We start from the raw sequence: 22,868 nt of genomic DNA, 5'->3' as shown, positions 1-22,868 counted from the left end.
GAGCTAGAAAAGTAAAAAGTTACATATATATATATATTCTGTATATATATATATATATATATATGCATATATATATGCATATATATATATATACTGTATATACTGTGCGAGTTATTGCCAACAGGTTTTTATTTTGTCTGGAAACTACCTCAGAAGATGCAGTTAAAATCTTTTTTTGCAGCATTAACTTCTAAATCAGTTCCACGTTAGTTATCACTACTATTGTTAGAAGAAACAACTGGAGAGCTTGTTCTTGAAATCTTAGCTATTTAAAAACATTATCTCTAAAATTAAAAAAACTTCAGTCACAATGTGGCTGAATTACAAGCCAGTACTAACCCAATTGCTGTTGATACTAGCATCATCGGTCTAGTTTATCAACAGTAATAATATCTCCTAAACAGTATCACTAAAGCTACAAATCTACACTGGTCACATTCTAATAAGCATTATTCACTCTCTTTTTCTTCTAAAAACGTGAAGGTACAGTAAAGTAGGTAGGTACTTAAGATTAAATCTTTATTAAACCTCGTAAACCATCTCTTATAAGTTAACTTTATTTTAAAGTATTAGTTATGTAAAAAGGATTTTTACAGTATTAAAAAGGCAAAAGACAATTTCAACAAATGTATTTGGAAAGAGCTTACAATGTACTTTCTGGGCTGTACAGCAATGAAAAGGAATTCCAGCTAGCTACCTGGAGCATAACTCATGCGCAAGAGAAACATAAGCTTTGCTTCTCTTCTGTGCCCCATTCACTGGGCTGCTTTCCTCACCTGTAGACGTTAGTGAGAGTAGTAATGGAACAAGTTCAGTCTTAATGCTCACTCAACCACAATGGTACGTAAAGACACTTCTTACCATGGTTTAACACTAACAGTTCCTAGCCGTGCAATTACAATTTGAGATTCACATCCAGTATTTTACAAACCTGAGAGAAACGCATTATATGTTTAGTTATTGTTCTGAGTACATTTGTGACATACGTTGGATGTTGCATCATTCTTCTTCTCTGGACCTCCATCCTCTGGATCACTTCATGAGCATGAAGCCTCTGTGCTGGAGGAGCTGTCGCAGGGATGTGATGGGATATAGCCTGGTGTGCTGCTGGAAGATGCTGGGGAATCGGAGCAGCTGCATTGGCTAAAGGATGAGTTGGTGGTGGAGGTGGAACAGGATGAGAAGATGTATGAGAGGAGATCGAAGGATGGAAGGGATGCACTGGATGAGGAATAACGTAATCTACTTGAGGTGGAGGTTGTGGCTGAGGAGGAGGATTTCCATGAGAATGGGGACATGCAGAAGCTTGATGGTGAAGAGGTCTGGTCAAAGAAGCATCTGCAATGAAAAAAATCAGCAACTTTTAAGCCTGTCAAAAGCAGTTTCTGGACTAAATTTGTAAAAACAGTATCTTCACACAAGTGCTTCAACATAATTACAACAACATAAACAATAGCAGCATGAGAATGCGTGATTTCAGCAATATATCCTATAAATCTACATTTTTAAATATTACTACTACACTTGCTAAAAAAATTTTTTTTACTGGCAAAAAAAAAAAAAATTACCTGTGATAAATGCTTAAAAGATCATGTATGATAAGATATTTTACTTTATTTTATAAAATACTCTGCTTTTTTTTTTTCCTCAACCCAATATTTTGTAAACACAATAAAACAAAAGAAATCAGATGAGAGTTGATTGAGTCTGCTCAAGCAGAATTCATTGAAGACTAGGGGAAGGAAACAAAAAAAAATTACTAAAATACAATTATTTTAATAGGAAACACATTTTTTGAAGTCTGAATATTAAAAAGACATGCCACTCAAAAACTTCCACAAGAAAATATTTTAACTTTCCACTGGTTCTGCTTAATTCCTTTATATAAGCTTGACTCAGTTTTAAGATCAAAGCAAGAAGGTAGTAAAACTTTTATTATGTTGTTAGGGAAGATTATTTTTCCTCTTCCCCCCATACAGCCAGTACTTACAAGGAGAATGCATATAATGCCGACAGGAAGAAAGCGATGCCTGAGGAGGAGGTTGGGGCTGTGGCTGTGCAACCATACTTGATCCATATCCATCTATTGTTAGTGATTGGCTTGGGCCAGCACCAGTCTGATGCCCATAAATTGCAGTTCGAGATGAAGAACCAGGACAGCAGGGGTCAAAAGCAGATGTTCCATGAAAAGCACCACTTCCATGACTTCTTATACCATTGCTGCTTAAGTCTACTGGCAATGCCTGCTGCATAAACAAATTATCTTTTTTTCAAACAATTCTTCAGACACTGAAAACAAGGTTATCCTCAAATATAACACCCTAAAAATAGGAATAAATATGATCTGAAGCAAGTGGAACCCAGCTTTTTAAGTTTTAAGACTTGATTCTGGAACATTCTTTAGATATGATTAACATTTATTATTTCTAAATTCTTGAACCTGACAAACGAGACTGAGCCAAAAAAAATACTATGATAGATGAATAGACATGTATGTGGGAGCTACTGTGCATTAAATTATTTGCAGGCAAACAAGCTTCAGCATTTTCAGTTGTGCCTAATGCATTATACTTAAAAACAGAACAGATTGATAGTTCCACACATTGTAAATTACATTTTCACAGTATTGTTCTTAAGATTTGTAAGATTTGTAACCATTCTGTTTCAGAGCTGTGATTTTACTTAAGTCTTAAAAATAAAACGATTTTAGAAGAGTTTTTCCTTTCACGAACAGAATATTAAAGGAAGAAACATTCAATTCTAAAGCTGCACAGCTATTTACAGAACTACTACAATCTGTACAGTATACTGCAAAGTATTTATGGTTGATCCGCTTAAGTAGCAAAATAAAATAATATCATCTTACAGTCATCAAGAGAACATCAGTTGTCAGTGATTACTTATAGGGTTACTGTTACTATTAACAGTTACTGTTAACTATTAACATTACTATTACTATTGACTAGTAATTGAACTACTATTACTATTAACATTAACTGTTAGTACTGTTAGAATTCCTTTTATGCCCATACAGTATAACTCAATTTTTCCTTTTAGTTCCTTTCTAAAATATCTGCTACAGAACATGGAAATAACTCATGATTCAGCATCCTATTCTAGTCTTTCTATACTTAATTAATAACTTGGAATCACAAAGAAAGAGTAATGAAAATGAAACATGCCTGGTCATGGTAACTGGTGCCAGAACTGCTGCTTGCTCCACAAGGTGCAGGCACTGGAGGAGGCCGTTCAACAGGGCAGCTGGAGTCACTGAATGAAGGAGACAAGGGAACTGCTGGGTGAGGGTTGTGGTGGTGATGGTGGTGATGTTGAAAGTGGTGACCATGCTGCTGAAAGCAGCTTGTATGTGGATGTCCCAGCGCATGATGATTCTGTGAAGATCCTCCACATGGAGAATGCTGAGGGCAGCACGATGGTAACCTTGGCATGGCTGGAGGGCCAGTTTCCAGTGTCGTATTAGGTGCAGTTCTTCTTATATCATCTTGAAATTAAAGAAAGTAAAGATTGAAGAAATCAGCAAAGTTGATCACAAAAAAAAAAAAAAGCCTGAAAAAACTGCACTTCGGTATGAAATAATTAACTAATTGGGAAACAGATCTAGACTAAAACAAAATAAACTGGAATAAAGAGGAAAAGATTTTACTATGCTTGCCAAATGAACCAAAAATTAATAGTTCAGGTAGACATATTCATGGGAATGACTAGCAGAAGTAAAGTGACACTTGCCTTATTATTCCAATAATTTAAGATGCATTATCAGTGGGGAAAGGAGGAAAGATCATCTCTGTGGCTGGTGTGAACAGATCTATTTTGATCCAGTGATATCAAATTCCTATGTAACTATGATCAGCTCAGCTTTTTTTGCACATCATCTGACTTGGAGGGAAGAGTAGCCATGTCTCAATAATGTTTTAAGTACCACCCACAAAATCAACTCTTTTATATGTCAGTTTCTATATAGATTTATACAGACATGCTTTCATCTACAGGTTCAAGGAATCTAAATGGATCTTTCACTTCCTTGCAGTGCACATTTTTAAAAACTCTACAACACACTGTAATGGAAGATTCCATTCCCAGTGAACTATATTCTGTCTCCTCAGAAAGAACTTTACTGATGTTCAGATATAATTGAGCCATCTCAATGAGTGAGAGCAGAATGCTCCTGCACAATGTTATTTCTCTTTGCCAAGAAAGGGAGCCAGGAGACCTGCATGGTTAACAAGGAACTGCTGGGCAAACTCAAGTGGAAGAGTCTACAGATCATGGAAGGAGAGGCTGGCCACCTGGGAAGAATATGAGATTGTTTTCAGAGGATGTAGGGAGGCAAATAGGAAAGCTAAGGCCTCCTTAGATTTAAACCTTGCAAGAGGGGTCAAGGACAACAGAAAGAGCTTCTTTAAATACCTTGCAGATAAAACTAATGCTAGAGGCAATACAGGCCCACTGATGAATGAAGTGGATGCCCTGGTGACAGAAGATACAGAGAAGGAGAGTTATTAAACGCCTTCTTTGTCTCTGTCTGTACTGCTGGAGGCTGCCCTGAGGAGCCACATACGCCTCAGGACATGGAGGAAGTCAGGATCAAGGAAGAGTTTGCCTCAGTTGATGAGGACTGGTGTTAAGAATCAATTAAACAATCTGGACATCCATAAATCCATGGGTCCTGACGGGATGCACTCATGGGTGCTAAGGTGGAAGTCATTGCTAGGCCACTCTCCATTGTGCTTGGTAAGTTGTGAGGACTAGAGGAAAGTAAATGCCACTCCAGTCTTCAAAAAGGGTGAGAAGGAGGACCCATGTAACTATAGACTGGTCAGCATCACCTCCATCCCTGGAAAGGTGCTGGAACAAGGTATATCAGGGATAAAAGGGTCATTGGGGGCAGTCAGAATGGCCTCACCAAGGGGAAGTCATGCTTAACCAACCTGACAGCCTTTTGTGAAGATAATCAGATAGATAAATGATTGTAAAGCAGTGAATGTGGTCCATCTTGATCTTAGGAAAGCATCTGACACCATCTCCCACAGCATCCTTGGAGCTAAACTGAGAAAGCGTGGTCTGGACAATTGGGTAGTGAGGTGGACTGTGAACTGACTGAAGAAGCCAGAATGTTGTGGTCAATGGGATGGAGTTTAGTTGGAGGTCTGTATCTAGTGAAGTCCCTTAAGAGCTGGTACTGAGACAATATATTCAATATATTCATCAGAGACTTGGATGAGAGAACAGAGTGCACTATCAGCAAGTTTGCTGACATGCCAGAAGGCTGTGCCACCATCCAGCAAGATCTAGGCAGGCTAGAGAGTGGGTGGGGAGAAATTTAATGAAACATAAACAAGAGCAAAGTGTAGAGTCTTGCATCTGGGCAAGAACAACCGCAGGTACCAGTATAGGTTGGGGACTGACCTGTTGGAGAGCAGCGTGAAGGAAAGCGATCTGGGGGGTCCTGGTGGAGAGCAGGATGACCATGAGCCAGTACTGCACTCTTGTGGCCAAGAAGCCCAATGACATCCTGGGGTGCATTAGAATCTGATCAGTAGGTCGAGAGGTTCTCCTCCCCCTCTACACTGCCCTGGTTAGACCACATCTGGAACACTGCGTCCAGTTCCAGGCCCCTCAGTTCAAGAAGGACAAGGAATTGCTTGAGAGAGTCCAGCGCCCACAAAGAGGATTAAGGGAGTACAGGATCTCCCTAAGGAGGAAAGGCTGAGGGAGCTGGGTCTCTTTAGTTTGGAGGAGACTGAGGGGTGACCTCATTTCTTTTTATAAATATGTAAAGGGTGTGTATCAAGAGGATGAAGCCAGGCTCTTCTCAGTGACATCCAATGACGGGACAAGGGGCAATGTGTGCAAAGTGAAATATAAGAGACTCCACATAAATATGAGAAAAAAACTTCTTCACAGTGAGGGAAACAACACTGGAATGGGCTGCCCTCCTCCTCTGGAGACATTCAAAACCTGCCTGGACGCATTCCTGTGTGACCCAATCTAGGTGTTCCTGCTCTGGCAGCAGGACTGGACTAGATGATCTTTCAAGTTCCCTTCCAACCCCAGACATTCTGTGAAATCAATGATCTTTTTCAGATTCTTTTCCTCTCTGCTTTTCACAGTCACTCTTAACTCTTCACTGTTATCTGTTTAGCCTCCTCTACTGCCCTTGTACTGGCAGGTAATAAACCAGTTTACAAAGCTCTTTTCTTCTGTACCTCCAGCTGAAGTACCAGCAGTGCTGCTATTGGGAAGACTAGAAGTTGTCTCTGGTGCTGCAGAGGGCTGGCTGGTGGAGACGTTTGGAGCTGCATCAGAGGCCTGCTCTGAGGTAGACGTACTAGAACTGTTACTGGAAGCAGAACTCACGACCTGGGGGTCCACTCTAGCTGATGTGGTTGGCACAACTGTTGGCTCTGGCAGAGGAAAAAAAAAATTTTCATGTTCTGTAAACTTTAAAAGTTAAGATTTTTTAAATTGATATTTGTATAATACATGTTAGTTTTGCCAGATGCTGAGAAAGTCAGAATACAAAAATGAGTATAAAATAGAAAAGTTGTTTTACTTGTGTGTGAACATTTGCTCACGTATTTGCTGAAGTCTTTCATAAATAACAGGCAAACTGTTCTATGATTAAGTCATTCTATGATTTCTTACCATTCTTCAATGCCTACAAAGCACAGGAGAGCTTTTGGATAACTAAGCAAGGTCATAAAACATCTAAACTAGCTGAACTGCCTTACAAGCTTCAGCCATTCTAGATGCATAGCATTGCAGGCCCCAGGAAGTTAAACTTGGTTTCTAGTCTCAATACACATTAAGCAGAGTCAATATATTTTACAGGATGAGGGAAAATACACTACTTGGTAAATTTTGGTCTCTACCTCACATCTGTGAACAGGCTAAATTTAAAAAAAAAAAAAAAAAAAAAAAGTTATTTGGTAGTGTAATTCAAATTTAGTTTCAAAAAATTTTTGACTATATTTGAAACTTCTCACTGCTGACAGAGTAACAACATGCTGAGGAATAGAAGATGCCATAGAAAGATGATCATTTTTTTTTTCTAGTAAAAACATCTGCATGAATACAATAAAAGGGCATTAAGACGTTTCAAATTCTTCTCTTACACAAAGTCTTGAAATAAAATATGACTCATTCAAGACCTAGATCTAATAAGTATATTAGCAACTCAGTAAGGAATGGAATAAACAACTCTTTCATAAATCATCTGTTATCTAGAGTTTAATGAACCATTCCAACATGCTGATTTCATTTAAAGAAAATATTTTTACAAAAATGTAACACAAATTCTGTTTCACTGTTGCTTTTCTTTCCCCAGGATACATGTAGCTTAACATTGATAAGCAATCATACAACGAGGGATCAGATGTTCAACTTTCAGAAAGAGATTCTGCAATCACACAACTAATCAAAACACGACTAAAATCAAGACATTCTTGAAGAATGTGTTGTAAGATACTAGCTTCTGACACACTCAGAGAGGGAATTGTCAGAACAGAAAATTTCTTTTAAAACTTACTACATAATCCCTTCTAATTGATCATCACCAACATCACATCAGATTCAGACTTCTTCCACAACTTTTGACAATGCCTGGAAATTGCTCTGATCATTTTCATCATCACTATGTTTGAATGCCAAACTTATTGGATATTAATGGTAGGAGACCACAGAAAGTTACAGTTTCAGAAACCTAGCATGCTTTACGAGTTCAGTTCTTTATGATATTACACAGAATATCACACACAATATCTTTATGCTACTACACAAAGCACTTAGCAGCACTAGTTTTTATGATGTTGCACTGAGGTGTGTATTTTTAACGTAGTAGTTCCATCTGTTCTGCAATTTCTGTCTGGGGAGTAACCTCTCAGACACACCCAGTGCAGTTTCTGCAAGAAAAGTTATATCTAATAGATCATTGGAATGGCTAAACTTTTAATATTGAAAGTAAAGTTGTAAGATTTTCTGACAGGCTGGGAGATCTGTTTGTATAGAATAGTTTTTCCACGAGTGGTACATTAGAGTTGATACAATTCTACTCCTTACACTGATCATCCTGCTCCTAAAAAATTAAGAGACTTCTGAGACCAGTGTGGCTTACCATCTTCATCCACTGTAAGGTCCACAACCTCTGCTGCATTCTGTCTCAGTGGCTGTATGACTGTGGAAATCCTGCTGCGATTCCGCTGTTCTTGAGGCCGTGCAGCATGAGTACTAGAGCTCTGTCCCCACTGTGATCTTGAGTGTCCAAGTGTTGAACGAGACCTTAAAAACACATAATGCCTTAAGTACTGACCCAAATCTTACATTTTTTATATTTTTTCTCCTCACTGTTTCAGAAGCTTTTTTTTTCTTTTTTAGTAGCAAAAAAGCATTTTGGTTAGGCTGAAATACACATCTGTGTGGCAGGGTATTTAGAAACATTATTTCAGACTTTACCAGATAACTTAATGGAAGGTATCTAACATGTAGTCCTACGAACTCAGTACTGGTCATTTTCTTTAATAAACCAAACCACTGTGAAACCCTACAGCATCAGTCATGCAGTAACTATACCTAATGCTACAGCTCTGTGAGAGAAATCTAAGATTCTCTGAATTCTACACTACTCCTATGCAGTCTGAAACAGCAGATCTACAAACGATGACAGGAAAGTAAAAATTACAAAAACCTGTAAATATTAAGTTCTTCTGAGTATTAATTTGTGGCAGCGTTTTCAGAGGATCATTTCTGAACTTTTGAACTAACGTCCAGAGATTGCTTTGGACATTTATCTTGTGAATATTACTTCCCTCATCCCCTCCAAGAATAAACACAGCTTTGTGTAACATTTAACAAAGCTCAAGTGAAATGCAGCTTCAGAAAAGGAAATCCTATGCCTATACCATTCCTGAGGAAATGGGTGATTTTTTTTTCCTGTAGGGTAACAGCACCTGGTTCTACTGAAATTAGTCATATAAATCTGAATGCTCAAATCAATGATATTTTGAAGTTTAAGCTAAGAGATTACTACCTTTAATTAAGAAAAGGATATTTTACTATATGATATTTACCACTGACTCTCCTATATGCACCAAATAGCTCCATTTTCCAATCTGGAAAAACAACATACTCAAACTTCAGTAATTCAGCAGCAAAGAAAAAGGAATGACTTTGCTAAAAACAAACAAAACTCACTGCACAAATCACCATGGAGTTCAGTCAACATTTCTATTCTGCCTGTATTCCTTTCACTTCACTGACAAAGGAGAGCAGGGTATTTTCCAGTAGTGCACAAACTATGCTTGCTGCAGTCTCAACTGGCTTACATTTCAATTGCGCGCAAGCACATTTTCTTAAGGTTTGCATTCAGAGGAAGTCTAAATAGACTTGTATGCACATTTGGTGTATCATACTGACATTCCAGAATGAAATTTACCCCCAAGTGCTTTACAATTTACTCCAGAAATTACATATACATTTTCAAATCTAATCCTTTCCATTAGTTTGCATTCTGCAAATTCTTCTGTTAAAAGCACATATACTGCCACTCATTTTTTGAAAAAGTTTTAGTTCTAGATGATTCAATGCAAATAACAAGCAGGCATAAAACTGAAGCTTAGGTTTCACAGAAAAGAGCCAGTAGTACTACAGAGCATCAGAAAAGGATGGTTTTCACCCAAAAATGCACTTATACTTTCTCTAAAATAGAGAAAATTTTCTCATCTATAAAAAAAAATAGATGAGAACAAAGGAAACCATTTACTTTGCTCTGCCCATTATTCTGAATTTTTTAAATAGTAACCATAATGTTCAGTTTGCTTACAGCATTTACAATTTTATACTGAACTACTATTAAGACTTCCAATAGCTGCCTTTGGTCCTTATATTGTGGGCTGGCAAAACAGATACGCTTGAACCACAAAAAAATCTGCATAAGAACTACTTTACATTCACAGCATAAAAGAGACATTTCTAGAAATTTTGAGATGAAGATTTGAACTTAAGACTCTTCTTTACCATAGAAAACCTCCCATATTTTTTCTCTTGCTGTACTTTTTTTTTTTTTTTTTTTTTTTTTTTTTTTTTTTAAATCACATAGAATCAGGACATTCTCCAACACAAAACAATTTCTTTAATCTTTTCACGACGCCTTCAGCTGAAAGTTTCCACAGGGAACTCCAGGAGCCTGAGGTAAAGGGTTTGCTTAATAGGCTCAAACTTTATTTGACCATTCCATTATGATCTTTAAATAGTAACAATAATAAGAGAAGTCTGCAAGTTACAAGGCCTAGCCATCTGAACAGACTAAAATTTAAAGTCATCATAGGTTGGGTCTCCTCCGTGTTGAAATTAACATTGACACCAACACATCAGTAAAACTGAGAGGAGGGATACTGCTGCTGTTTTGGTGGTATGGTTACAAAAGGTAAGTGAAGAAGCAAGTAATTTTCTTAAGTTTCTTATAGCTCTTAGAGAAAAATATCTTATTAATGGTGGAAAGGGGGAATCTTCCAGAAGTGCTTTATACATCTCTGATAAGGTTTGAACTGATGTTCTACAAGCACAATTAGTTTAATATGCAATCATTTTTAACCCTACAAAGCTTCACAGAGTTATAAGATGCCAGTAAATTAACTTGGCTTAACTCAGGTTATTCCAAGCATACACATTTCCACAGGCTTTAATGATTTTTCTCAACACTCATGTGGGAAAGTTACTCCTAGAAACACATTTCCAACAATTTCCTGATGCTGTACCTGCTCGTTCTGCAGCTTTTGCTTTCTGCTGAAAAGAGTGATTTTGCACAACCAAGAAATGTGGTGTTGAAGAAACGCATTTTTAAAATGTTGATTTCTCTCCCCTCTCCCCATTTCTTCTCTGATACAGAAGCAACAAGATGTACATATTTTTTTCATGAGTTTAAAAAATAAAAACATCTGTTTCAACTGTTCATATTTTTCATGATTTCGCACTGTGCACACACACGATTTAACCATGAAATTGGTTTGTTAGAAATGCAATTTATTCCAACAGAAGTGATTTATGCAGGAAAACCCATCTGTTTTTTGAATTTTAGGTTACATTAACGAAATCACAATCTGGTGAAAAACAAGGAATATTTTTATATTGTACTGCCTATTATTACCTTTGCCATTTCTCAAAAACGTATAGTCATTCCTCATATTCTACAATTTTGCCTTCATGTTCACAAACAAACCCATATATTTTATTGGCATGCATCCCCATCCGTCCCATATACACTACAGTTTCAAGTCTTCCACTCCAAAGAACTCCTCCATTGGATTCTATAGAATCTGACAAACATGGAACAAAACTTCCACCAGGGCATGGAAAAACATGAAAGTATATGAGCAGCAGTGGCTTCATAGAAGCAGGATGCTTTCCTAAGCCAATTGGCCTGTGATCTCACTACAGAGCTCAACTTCTCCAGAACTCCAATTCTCAGTCACACTAAGTACAGCTACCTCCCCAAGTCCCTCCCAGTCTTACTGTCAAACTTTGGTAAAGCTGTGAGTTTTTGTGTGTTTTCCATTTTGAACCACAAATGCAAAGTGTATCAGCTGATGAGAATTTCTAGACACTACCTTATGGACTTTTAATGACATAGGCTCTCCCCTTGTGACAAACACTGACTTCAGCGTAACTGCATTAATGTAAAAGAGGCAAGTCCCACCTGTAGCTCTCACCAACGGTAACAATCTCCACTTCACTATCTGTTGAGGTAACATTTATTTCTTCATTAGCAGTGACCTGGGGTGTGGAAGATGCTTCAATCACCACAACATCTTCATCAATACTTCCTGATGAGAAAATAAGAAAAGTTTGCATACTTCATCTCATGAGCTGTCATGAAAAAACAGTTTTTTTTCTGCTAGACTTAAAACATAGAATTTCATACAGTATGTCAAAATTTCAAGTGCAACTGTCATATACGTGACCTAACTAGTAGAGATAGCAATTATATTTTAAATAGTGAAGTGAAAATAAAAAGACCAAAGATATAGAGAGAGGAAATAATACAGCTATGTAAATTAACATTCTACTGTGTACTACAAGCAATTCTGGTGAGTTTTATTAGCTGTAATACAGTGAAATTCAGACATTTAATATAAATACAAAAACTTTCAGGCTAGCAAAGCAGGAGTGGTTTTTTATCTTTAATAGCTTTATTTCTTCCTTGCTCATAGGCATTCCAATCTCAAGGTTAGACAGTAGAAAAAACAAAAAGCAATGCACTGACTAATAAACATTCTTTCCAAAGCAAAATGAAGATCACAAATATTGGTCTTACAAGCATCTTTAAATCTACATTTTCCCTGACATTCACAGTCTTATACCAGACAAAGTTAAAATGGAACTATTAGCAGCAATAAAGCAACCCACAAAATCAATTCAGAAAGAAGTTCTGATAGGAAACCATTTCTGGAAGAGTGGCTGAAGTTCCAGCCTAATGACGAGACATGGAAACGTCTCTACAGCTACAATATTGGCAGTGACAAGTTTGAGCTACCTAAAATACTTAAATTAGGCTATGGATTTATTCACTACAGCAATACCACTGAGCACAACGGACTTTATTAAATAAATGAGCTAGTTAGCTTAGAAATAGCAAAAGTCTACCAATCTGGCAGATCTCTTTTGAGGGCTGCCAATTTCCTTAAGAAAATTGCTTGAACAACTAGGTCTCCACCTAGTCTGTACACACTGTTCCAGCTGCTTTACCCTATGACAAGGTATATACTCCTTTTTTCATTTGCAGTAAGCAACCGCTTCCTGGCCTAGTAGAAGGATGCACTGCTGTAGAAGAGCTTCACATCTGCTAAGCTACATCCTTGTTACTGTAACAGGAAAGACTAACAAAGGTCTGGGGTGGTGGGCAGGGCTTTACTCCCACCCTCAAGCTCTAAGGCTTCTTGGTTTTGGAAAAAAAACAAAAAAAAAACCAACATGAAATTGCATTTCAGATTTTCCAACAGTCTTCTTTTGTTACTGGAGATACTCACCCCAGAGAGACGGTGCCTGCAGATGGAAAAAGTCATGCTTCCAAAAACTGGTATTCACCAAAATGTCACGATCAGAAGCAGTATGCAACAAAATCAGTTCTCAGAACTTGCATGACAACTTTGGCAAAAACTAACATTACTAATTCAGTGTCTACAAAATAGTCACATGCTAAAATTGAAAAAAGAGGAGCCGTTTTCTCAATATGAAAAAACTGCAGTCAGTCTTCAACACATTCAGAGGTAAGTAAACATTTGCCTGTCATTTCTAACACACAACAACTTCCTAACACAGATCTGTTCTAGTGACTTCTCAGATAAAACCAGCCAGTCGGGCAGCTGCTCTGGGCCTAACACACACTTGTAAGTAAATTTGTAAGAATTTTGGGAGTCTGAATGTCCTCAGACTCAACAATTACTTAAAATTATGACAGGTGAAAAAAAGCACAAAGATTTCAACCCAAGTGTGACCGCATTATTTTTGTAAACAGCACCTCCTGGAAGCATTGAATACCATGTAAATCCAGTGCACAGCCCTACCTCACCTCTGAGGCAAGCTTCTTGTGAAAGCAAAGCTCTCAGCTGGTATCTGTGCAATTTAGATGCTCACCTTTGTGGCTTAAGAATTGATTTTACAAGCTCCTTTTAAAGTAAATCTTTAGCTGTGGTGTCATTTTACTGACTGCAAATTAGTCAGAGAACATCAGGATGGTTATTGGCTGAACAGTTCTAAAAACTCCAAAATTACTGATTGGGTCTTCAGTAAAACAGGCAAGGTTGCTATAAACATCCCCAGCTGAGCTGGATCTCAGCCTTCTACACTTCCTACCCTGTGCCTTTTAGCAGCGTTATCAGAAGTCAGAAGCACAAAGTGACCAGGTTTTCATCCCACAGAGGGCTTTCAGAAAGACCAAACCGTAAATCAATAATATCCAATTTCTTCCAAATAGAGACTGATAGAAGTCTCTAAACTATAATAAATGTCTTACAAATATTTCTAAGATTATATTCCTAGCATAACAACAACGAATGTAAGTTATGATCACTTATGACTTTGTGACTCATTTTAAGTAAGAGGATCTTTTGTGCAAGATCTACTAGAAGCATACCAAGCGCATGTGTTTGAAGTCTGCATATTTTAAAAACATATCTGTTTCTGGAAGAACAGCATGCAAAAAAAAAAAAAAAAAAAAATCAGACAACGTAAACCAATCACTTTCCTCTGAACAATAATTATTAAAAGTCAGCAACACTGCAGGTAAACAAGCAACACAGGTGTAATGTTTATAATCCTCAGGAAGTAGTTCTGTAACTTATCTGAGAGATGCAAGTAAGAATTCTGCCAAAGGCACTGAAATCTCAAGGCCGCTGGGTTGAAATACACAGACCCTAATCCTAGCAAATCCATGCTGTTTTGTAAATTGATGTAAAGTAACTTCACAAGTTGAGTTGGCTTCTGAAGGTGAGCCTGACCAAACTGAGCAGCTTGTTAGCCAACTTAAATTTTGAGCACATCACCCCACAAAGGCAAAGGAAACCTCCTTCAGTGAGATGACATGCAGAAATAAAACAAATGGATTGTCAGAGCTTTTGCTGTATGGTTTCTAAAACTACTTGCTCAAGAGAATTTTGAGGCACTCAGATGTGCCAGATGTTTACCACACTCTCAGCAGGTACCTGGTAAAGCCATGGCTACACTGCAGTAGTAAATACCTGAACATACCTAAGGAACCTCCATAGGAGTATGCTTTGAGTATACACACCTATAAAGTAAACTTAAGTTTTTAAGCCTAGGTTTATAAAAGTAGCTTCAACTAACATTTTTATGCTGGTAGTGCAGAAAACCAACAGAATCTGACATTTCAATAAATCCTAGTTTTCATTCACTGCATAATTTACAAGACATACCAACAGCCAAGGGAGAAACATAACAGGAATGTACTGGATGACAAGATCCTTGCATATCTTTCTAAGTATTACTTTTGACCTTGCATTTCACTGCACAGGATGTTTTTATATATTCCACCGTGATGAGGTACACACTATTTGTTTTAATGAATAAAACAGTCACTGACCAGTCATTTTCAGTCTGGACTGAGCAAACTTGACCTTATTTTAAGTATAAATATTAATACCTTACTCATCAATGCATCATGTCAATGCTCGACCCTGTAAGAGACAGCTAAATCCGTCCAACAAGTGTTACTGGGCTAATGCTATCCTACTGGATGTTATTCTCCCTTCAAAGAGAAGAGACTAGACCAATGGTAGAAAAGTAGTTATCCAGATTTAAGAGTTTTTTCTAACTACTCTCAACATAATACCCATGGTTATACAGCAAACAAAATTACCCTCCTGCAGGTATATGATACTCCTTTCTGCCACCTCCTGAATCAGAAGGCATAGCAAGCAAATTATACTCTACCTGTAGTGACTAAATTAGCCTTTGGGCTACCACTAAAAGATTCATTCATTTTAAATGAGTTAGTTAAATCCAACAATTCTATTGACAACCACAGGAAGAATTTTATTATTTTCTATTCTTTTTTTTTTTTTCCTCTACCCAAATCCACAAATTTTATTTCACAGCACATGCAAAACACCAACTTTCAGTTTGTAAGTTTTGCAGATACCTCCAAACTCAGACTCACTAACAGTAGTAATTAGGTTTTGTATATGACCCTAATTTGAACAGGCTAAAAATGATAATAATCCCTTAACAAGCAAAACAACCTCCAATCTAGCCACCCCCAACCTACATCAAAGACAGCAAACCTGTCAGATTAATTTATTAACCTGAAAATAACTCAAATAGCATACTACTTTGTTGTCCATTATTTAGATCGTTAAACAAGCATATCTTCTCCCCAGAAAACTGTAAGATTTCAAAATGGTATCTGCTAAGAGCTGCTGATAGACCACAAGCAAGTTCTGGGAAGCACATTTTTGTTTTAAATACTTCAGTAACCCAGAAGTGATAGGCAAGAGGTGAAGCTGTGTTATACACAGCACTGTCACTTACCTTCAGTGGACCATGACATGATCTGCATATTAATCAATCATCAATTAACACCAATATCCCACAGAGGACACAAGTACTACTACTGCAACATCCAAATTTATGGTAGGCCAACTAGTGTCCTTCCTAGAGGGTACTTTGCAATTAACACTGTGTTTAACTAGATGAAATATTACATGTAAAACAGTGAAGCAGTTTTACAACATCCAGTTCCTAATGAGACAGCTTGACCAAGCGTAAATGAAAAAAACATCTCAAACAAGACGTCCACTCCCCGTGACATCTTATTTTGAGTTCCAGGCTTTCAATGGAGCAGACCAACACCCACACTGAGGCTCATGTTCTCTACCAGCTGCAACAGGCAAAACCGAGCCATGAGAGCCAAAAACCCAGGCTACAATCCTGTGAAGGAAGTCTCTTACATCACCCAACAGCCACAGCATTACAGAGATCAGAAAGCTCATCTTTGCCTCTTCATTCTTCAAGGACAGCTGTGAGTTAAAGTGTCTTAATGCCTTTCTGAATTTGCTGATACTGCTTCTACAGCAGCTTGTGATGGTGAATTCAAGGTTACTACAAGGTCAGTAACTGAGCTTGAAATTGACAAAAGAATATCCTACTAGTGTTAAGGAGCTCTACCTGAGGTTACTTGGAATATATTTTTCACGAGCTGTGCAAGACAGGAGAAATTTTCAAGAGCATACAAACTGTGTAGTACTCTGGTGGAAAAGATGTTAAACAACCAGAACTTAGGGGATCTCATCCAACCATAAGCTATGCTGATAGGGGTCATCTGAAACTCTACCTACTATTTTTAAATCATACACATAGGTCTTGTTCCTATCAGCAGCAATACAGCAAAGCAACTCCAACAGTTGCTTTCAGCACAAAAAGCTGCAGCAGCCATACGCTACTCAGCTCCTCCCAAGCCCTTTTCTACTGAGGGACACATCAGAAAGGGTATGGCATCCACTTCCCTGCTCACTATTGAGATAAAAGCTCTCAATTATGAGCTGTATCAGTTACCGGGGGAAGAGGGAGAGCTTTTATTTTCAGGAGGGATTAAGTAACTAAAAAAATCATTAACAACAGGCAGATCACTTCCATTTCCATGCAAGTTTATCTTCAACTGTTAATAGAAACCTGTTTAAATAAACAAGCAGCATTTCACATTCAGATTAGCATTTTCACCAGCCTCTGGCTTTTAAAGCACCAGATGTTTATATTCAATATTCTTGGAAGACATACAATAAGTATATTAGTGGATTCAGGCTCAGCTTGCTCCAATCAGCTTTGAACAAAAACTGGAGCAGCTTCTCATCAGCATTACATTCTAAGGAAAGAAACAAGGCTTGTCTAGCACTAGCTGTTCAATAGCACCGAGTAATGTGCCAGACTTGAAGGAATTTTAAACCCTGTTAGGCCAACAATTTATGACAATGTAAAATCCTACCTTTTTTAAAAAAAAACAAACAAAAACAACAACAACATTTCTTGTGGGTCAGATTTACTGCCAGCTGAATCATGTAAAGCTCAACACCTGCTCCCAGTTCAGCTTTTTTGAGACTTCCCTGAAAGACTGGCTGCCTCTAAGTGTCACCCACAGCATTTTTATATCCAAGCTGAAGTTTTACTGCAATATTACAGAGATCCAATTCCAGTACCAAGTTGAAATTCTGCCACCCTTGATATGGAAAGTCAGAGGATTTTCTCTCTAGACATTTACACATGTCCTCCAGGGGCCAGAGACAAGCTTCTGGGCTACCTGAACAGAACCAGAACAGCCATTCCACAACAAAAATGTTGCTGCTTGCAATTATCTTATCTGTAAGCTCTGTTTTTTTATTACTATCAACTTACAAATTTGAATATATACCCCTGAAAGCACTGCAATTTCAACTGTAGCCATATCATTAAACTATACAGAGTTGTTTTCACATCATCCACGTCCCCAGCCAACCTCTCTCTCTCCTGAGAAAACTTCCTGTGGCCATCTTTACTTTAATGAGGACAGTGCCTTTTGTGGCAAGCAGTTGGTAAAACTGCATCATCTGTTCCCAAGTGTCCTGATTTGGCACTTCTTCAGTCCCCTCACACTCCTGAAGTACAGAAGTTCCACCAGAATAGCTGAAAATTTACAACAGAAAAGGGTGGAGAAGCTCTGTGAAGTGTTTGGTGTTTGTTTTTTAATTTTATAAAGACTTTTATAAACAGTTTTGTTAGAACAAACAAAAAACCCCACACCTCCATTCATATCATGTTCAAAAAGTAACCACAAATTCCATTAGCTACAAGCACTGATTTATTATTTGTTGCAAGAGAAGTATTACTTTAATTCCTTGCAATACTCAAAACGTTTTCCCTAAGAGACCTCAATATTTGAAGCAAACAAATATTCTGACATATCCTTAATACAAACTGCTAGTAAGGAGACCACAATAGTGCAATGATGGTTTATGAAACGTTTAAGTATTACTAGATCCATTAAATTGTATTTTTCTTTGCTGATTATTATTTTCCTCCTTTTCTAAGTATTTCCTCTAGTGCTTTTACATATATGCTGCAGGCTTCATGCTCAGCAAAAGTTCTTAGTCTTTCAAGGTGTTCTATGATTTCAGCAGATGCATCATGAAGGTTGTTTCATGTGCTGGGGTGAACTGTCCCTACCATTAACAGGCTACAATGGCACTGCTTAGCAACATCTTTTACAGATAAGAAGTAACATCATACTTGCCCATTATACGGGGATGTTACATATCTGTTTTCCCAGCTGGCCCCTAATTTCTGTCCTAATTAGCTCAATAAGCAGAAATGCATTATCTCACAGCAAAAAGCTACATAAAGCATTAATCACACTCTTCTCTTACTAAAAATAGGACACTTGCATAAAGGAAGTCTGCTCAACTTCCCACTCTATCTTCAGCGTAAACAAAAGGCTCAGAACTTCTCCATCTATACATATATCCACAGGAAAAATAAGAATACAGAATTTACATACTTTAAGGCAGAATTACTTCTCAGCTCACTGTATCAGTCCTGAAATACAGCTGACACAATACACATTCTTTAAAGCATATCTTGTTCCAGTTACAGCTTATATCAGTATTTCCATCTGAAATTAACTGGTGCAGAGCTAATCAACATGAACAAGAAAAGAAACACGACTTCATAAATGATCTGTATTTTTCAAAGTCTATTTCAAGTAATATAAAAATAAAGCTACCAGACAATGTACTTATTTTTCCACATGACTGGATGAAGGGCACTACGAAGTCCAGGCTTTCTGCCACCACCACGACAGCACACTGAATGTTGGGAAGTTACCTGAGCAGTTACTCTTCAAGGGAAACTGGTGTTAATTACATTGAGTTTGAAGAGGGCAGAAGGTTTAATCAGCTCAAGTAGATACACAAAACAACCCTGGAAGTTCCCTCTCTAAATGCATTCGGTGTATTTGGAAATAGCTGGCTGCCTGAGAAGCCATAATCCAGGCTCTCATACATTCACTAGTTCAATGTTGCAAGGGGAAGAGTGTTGCTAATGGTACTGCATCATTTTAGATTTACAAGAAACTTCATCTTCTCTGAGAATGAGAAGAAACAATTAACTAGGAAATAGGAAGTCCTGACACAATAGCTTCCCAAACTTATTCTGTTGAATGTATGCATGCCTCTAAGTTAATTATTTGCAAATTAGGCCTTTCAATATGCATAGGCATGCATTTCAGAAACATAACATGCTGAAGCTTAAAAAAAAAAGAAATAATAATAATAAATATGTTTCTGTCCCCACAAATATGCATAAAGATAGCTAAAGCCTGCACAGTAACCCTTCCCTTTTAGAGTTATTTATGCCATTCCAACACTTCACGAGTAAGATTTTTGCATTACAAATTTTACTTCTCATATTAAAATAGTACATTAAAGAATAACATGCAAATTATTTCCTGTGATAATGAATAGCAAGTAATAATCTATTTAGTACCATGGCTCTGTTTAAGTATAAATCCTCCCCCATCGTGAACATACACAACTTTTATTTTTATGATGTGTACTTGCAATTTCCAAGGCTTTTTCCTCAAAGGAAAGATCAGCACATTCCAATACATGGTTTCACTTTCCGGAATGCACCACCAAATAGTAGATATACAAAACATGGCAGCACAGATTAACACTGCTGTGTCCTGAGCATCCACCTCCCCATGCTCTACAAACAACTGAAATGATTTGCAGAAGGCATAGCTGCAACACCATCAATGTAACTAGCCACGGGCTGGCAAATGCCTCTCACTCTGCAAATGTATGAAGAAAGGACTTCTAAGACAACTGGGAGAGGGAAAACAAAATAAATCAATATTCACACCTATCTTCAAACACTATCTCAAGACATACTAGAGAAGCATCTGTGTAGATGTAGTACTAGAGAAGTATCAGTGCAGTGACTAGGTAAAGCATTTGGGGTATATATACACATATATATGATACAGTCCGTGCACTGATCGTGCAGTTGCTTTCCATAATTTCAGGCCTTAGAATTTTCTTTTATTATCATAATAGTAAAGCTAACATCAACTGAGTCGTATCTTACCGTCTTCTCACAACAATCAAGTCTATTGATTTAATTAAGTTGTCAAGCAATGTTAACTGTGTATTGACAGGTGTGTTACTGATAGCTCTTTCTACCTTTTGAAATCATTCAGAATTGTAATTCCAACAATCAGTTAATAAACCTATAACAATTAAACATTTTAATGCAAGGTGAAAGCTAGCATCTTTAATGCTACTTAACAGATTTTAAAAAATGGAATGATTTCACAGCATGTGACTAACTAGATTCAGCACCTTCAAGTACTTTGTTTAAAAGCCATTTATTTAAACTTTCACATTAAAGGATTCTTGACTTATAATTTTTCTGGAAGTTCTGATCATCCTTTCCCACCAAAAACTTTATGGGTTAGTGTTTATATTACTATTATATTAGGTTTATTTGGAGTATAACTTCTATAAAAACACAAAACCAACTGCTCCAAAGCACCTGCAGAAGAAAAAAAAAGCAAAGCATACTGCATTTGATGAAAGCTCAGTAACAGAAATACCATAGGAATTCAAATTTACCTGAAGGTACAGCTGTATTGTTCTGGTGGTTTTCACCAGGTGATACAAATAGGTCTTCCTCCCCTTCAGTGGATGAACTAGAAGAAGATTCACTACTGAGATCATTCTCACTCGAACTGCTAGAGCTGGGTAGCAAAGCATACTTTCTTCGAGCTAACACCTCCCTTTTTTTCCTCTGCATTAAAATTCGTTCCTTCTGATTCTGCGTCCGCTGTGAGGAACTGGTTTTCACAAATCTCTTTCTATATGGAAGTCTTCTTAAAGAACTGCTGTGAAAACAGGGCCTTTTCATTAATAATCCAGGTACAGACTCTGCCTCAGTCCGAGGCCACTTTTGTGACCTTGCACTGTGAGTTCTACTCGCAGCATTCAGCACTGCCTGAGAGTGTCTTACAGGAGCATCTTTTTCTTCATCAGATGTTACTGTGTCAGAGTCTCCAAAATGTAGGCTAGATGAAGGCGAAGAGATACAGTCACTAAAAGAAGAGTCATTGTCTTCACTCTGCGTTTCTAGATGCTGCCTTAATCCCAAGACTCCTTGGTTTTCTTTATCAGGACAGTTCTGTGTGTATGAAGGACCAGCCTGCTGGCTCTTGCGCTTTTTTCGCACCACAAGACTTTTGTCTTGGTCTGTACGGTTGCCATTCATATCCTTCTGCTTCTGAGAGTCACTGCATAAGTGAGAGAACTCATTCCCTACTTTGCTGGCAATCATCTCCACTTCCGCAGGGAAGCTTTTGGCTGCCCCAATAGGCTCAGGGTTCAAGAGGATCCCCTTCAGGCTCTCTTGTCTCTTTGGTGCATCAGAAGGAACTTCACTCTTCATATCCGCTTTTAGAGTATAAACTATATTACATTCAGGAGTCCATTTAGACATGGGAAGTTTTAAGAAAGGCCTAGAAATAAACAGACATACATCAAACAAATGGAACAAAACAACAAAAAACTCAGCACATTTCTCAAAGAATGAAAATGAAGCAAGAAAAAAGTCATTTATTACTCAGGCTAACACCACCTCCTCGGGAAAAGCAAAACAGCATTCAGTAGCATACTGCTGTTCCATCATAATGTTACAAATCCAGCTCGTCAGTGTAATTTTGAATTAAGACAGAACTAGCATTATTTGCATTGAACAGACGTTCTCATCATCAGCCAAAACACTATCAGTTTCACAAAGGAAATATCAATGTGTGTCTGTAAAAAGCTTGAATGATGTCTGCTTTACCAATGCATCAGTTTTACAGAAATTACATCATCTTTAGCTAGACAGCTCCAACGTTTCACCTTCAACCAAACTGTATTCTCAAGGCCTGCACCTTCCTCTGCAACTGTATATGGACAGCAAATACCTTGCACACAATTCAGTGTGATGAAACTGTGCTACAAAAATCAGTTGCTTAGAATTCATGATTATTTTCTGAAAAGGTAAAGGATAAAACAGGAGATATTTTGAGCCTTAGTATTTTGGGGTAATAAAAACCCTTTAGTTAATTACAGTTTCTCTTGCATATATCACATGTACCCCCTAATGGCTGGTAGCAGGCCACTTCCCCTCTGGGTCAAACTATCAGGCTGCCAGCACATAACAACATAAGCCTCAAAGACCATTTCCAAGAAAAATAAACAACTGTTCTACCAGAAAACTACTGAGAGACATCAGCAACAATAATGTCAGTAATGCATTCAGCTTCACCTGGC

The 22,868-nt window shown here is 37.7% G+C and overlaps 1 protein-coding gene across 3 annotated transcripts in view; it reads right to left on the bottom strand.

Moving 5' to 3' along the window:
* RNF111 (ring finger protein 111) overlaps positions 1 to 22,047 on the bottom strand; it is a gene marked incomplete at both ends in the record, with an annotated part of 34,518 nt that extends 12,471 nt beyond the window's left edge. For 2 of the 3 annotated variants that reach the window (XM_079541023.1, XM_079541024.1), the window contains 7 exons: positions 987 to 1,338; positions 1,991 to 2,246; positions 3,183 to 3,502; positions 6,228 to 6,425; positions 8,135 to 8,298; positions 11,711 to 11,837; positions 21,171 to 22,047. In XM_079541023.1, coding sequence (XP_079397149.1) covers positions 987 to 1,338; positions 1,991 to 2,246; positions 3,183 to 3,502; positions 6,228 to 6,425; positions 8,135 to 8,298; positions 11,711 to 11,837; positions 21,171 to 22,047 — 2,294 coding nt within the window. The remainder of the gene's footprint in view (positions 1 to 986; positions 1,339 to 1,990; positions 2,247 to 3,182; positions 3,503 to 6,227; positions 6,426 to 8,134; positions 8,299 to 11,710; positions 11,838 to 21,170) is intronic. The other variant, XM_079541025.1, reaches the window with a different exon arrangement.
* Positions 22,048 to 22,868: the final 821 nt, after the last annotated feature.

This window comes from Tetrao urogallus (assembly GCF_951394365.1).
Source record: "Tetrao urogallus genome assembly, chromosome: 11".
In the NCBI taxonomy this organism is placed as follows: Eukaryota; Metazoa; Chordata; class Aves; order Galliformes; family Phasianidae; genus Tetrao; species Tetrao urogallus.
The sequence above is the reverse complement of the archived record's forward strand: the minus strand, read 5'-3'. Positions and strand labels throughout refer to the sequence as shown.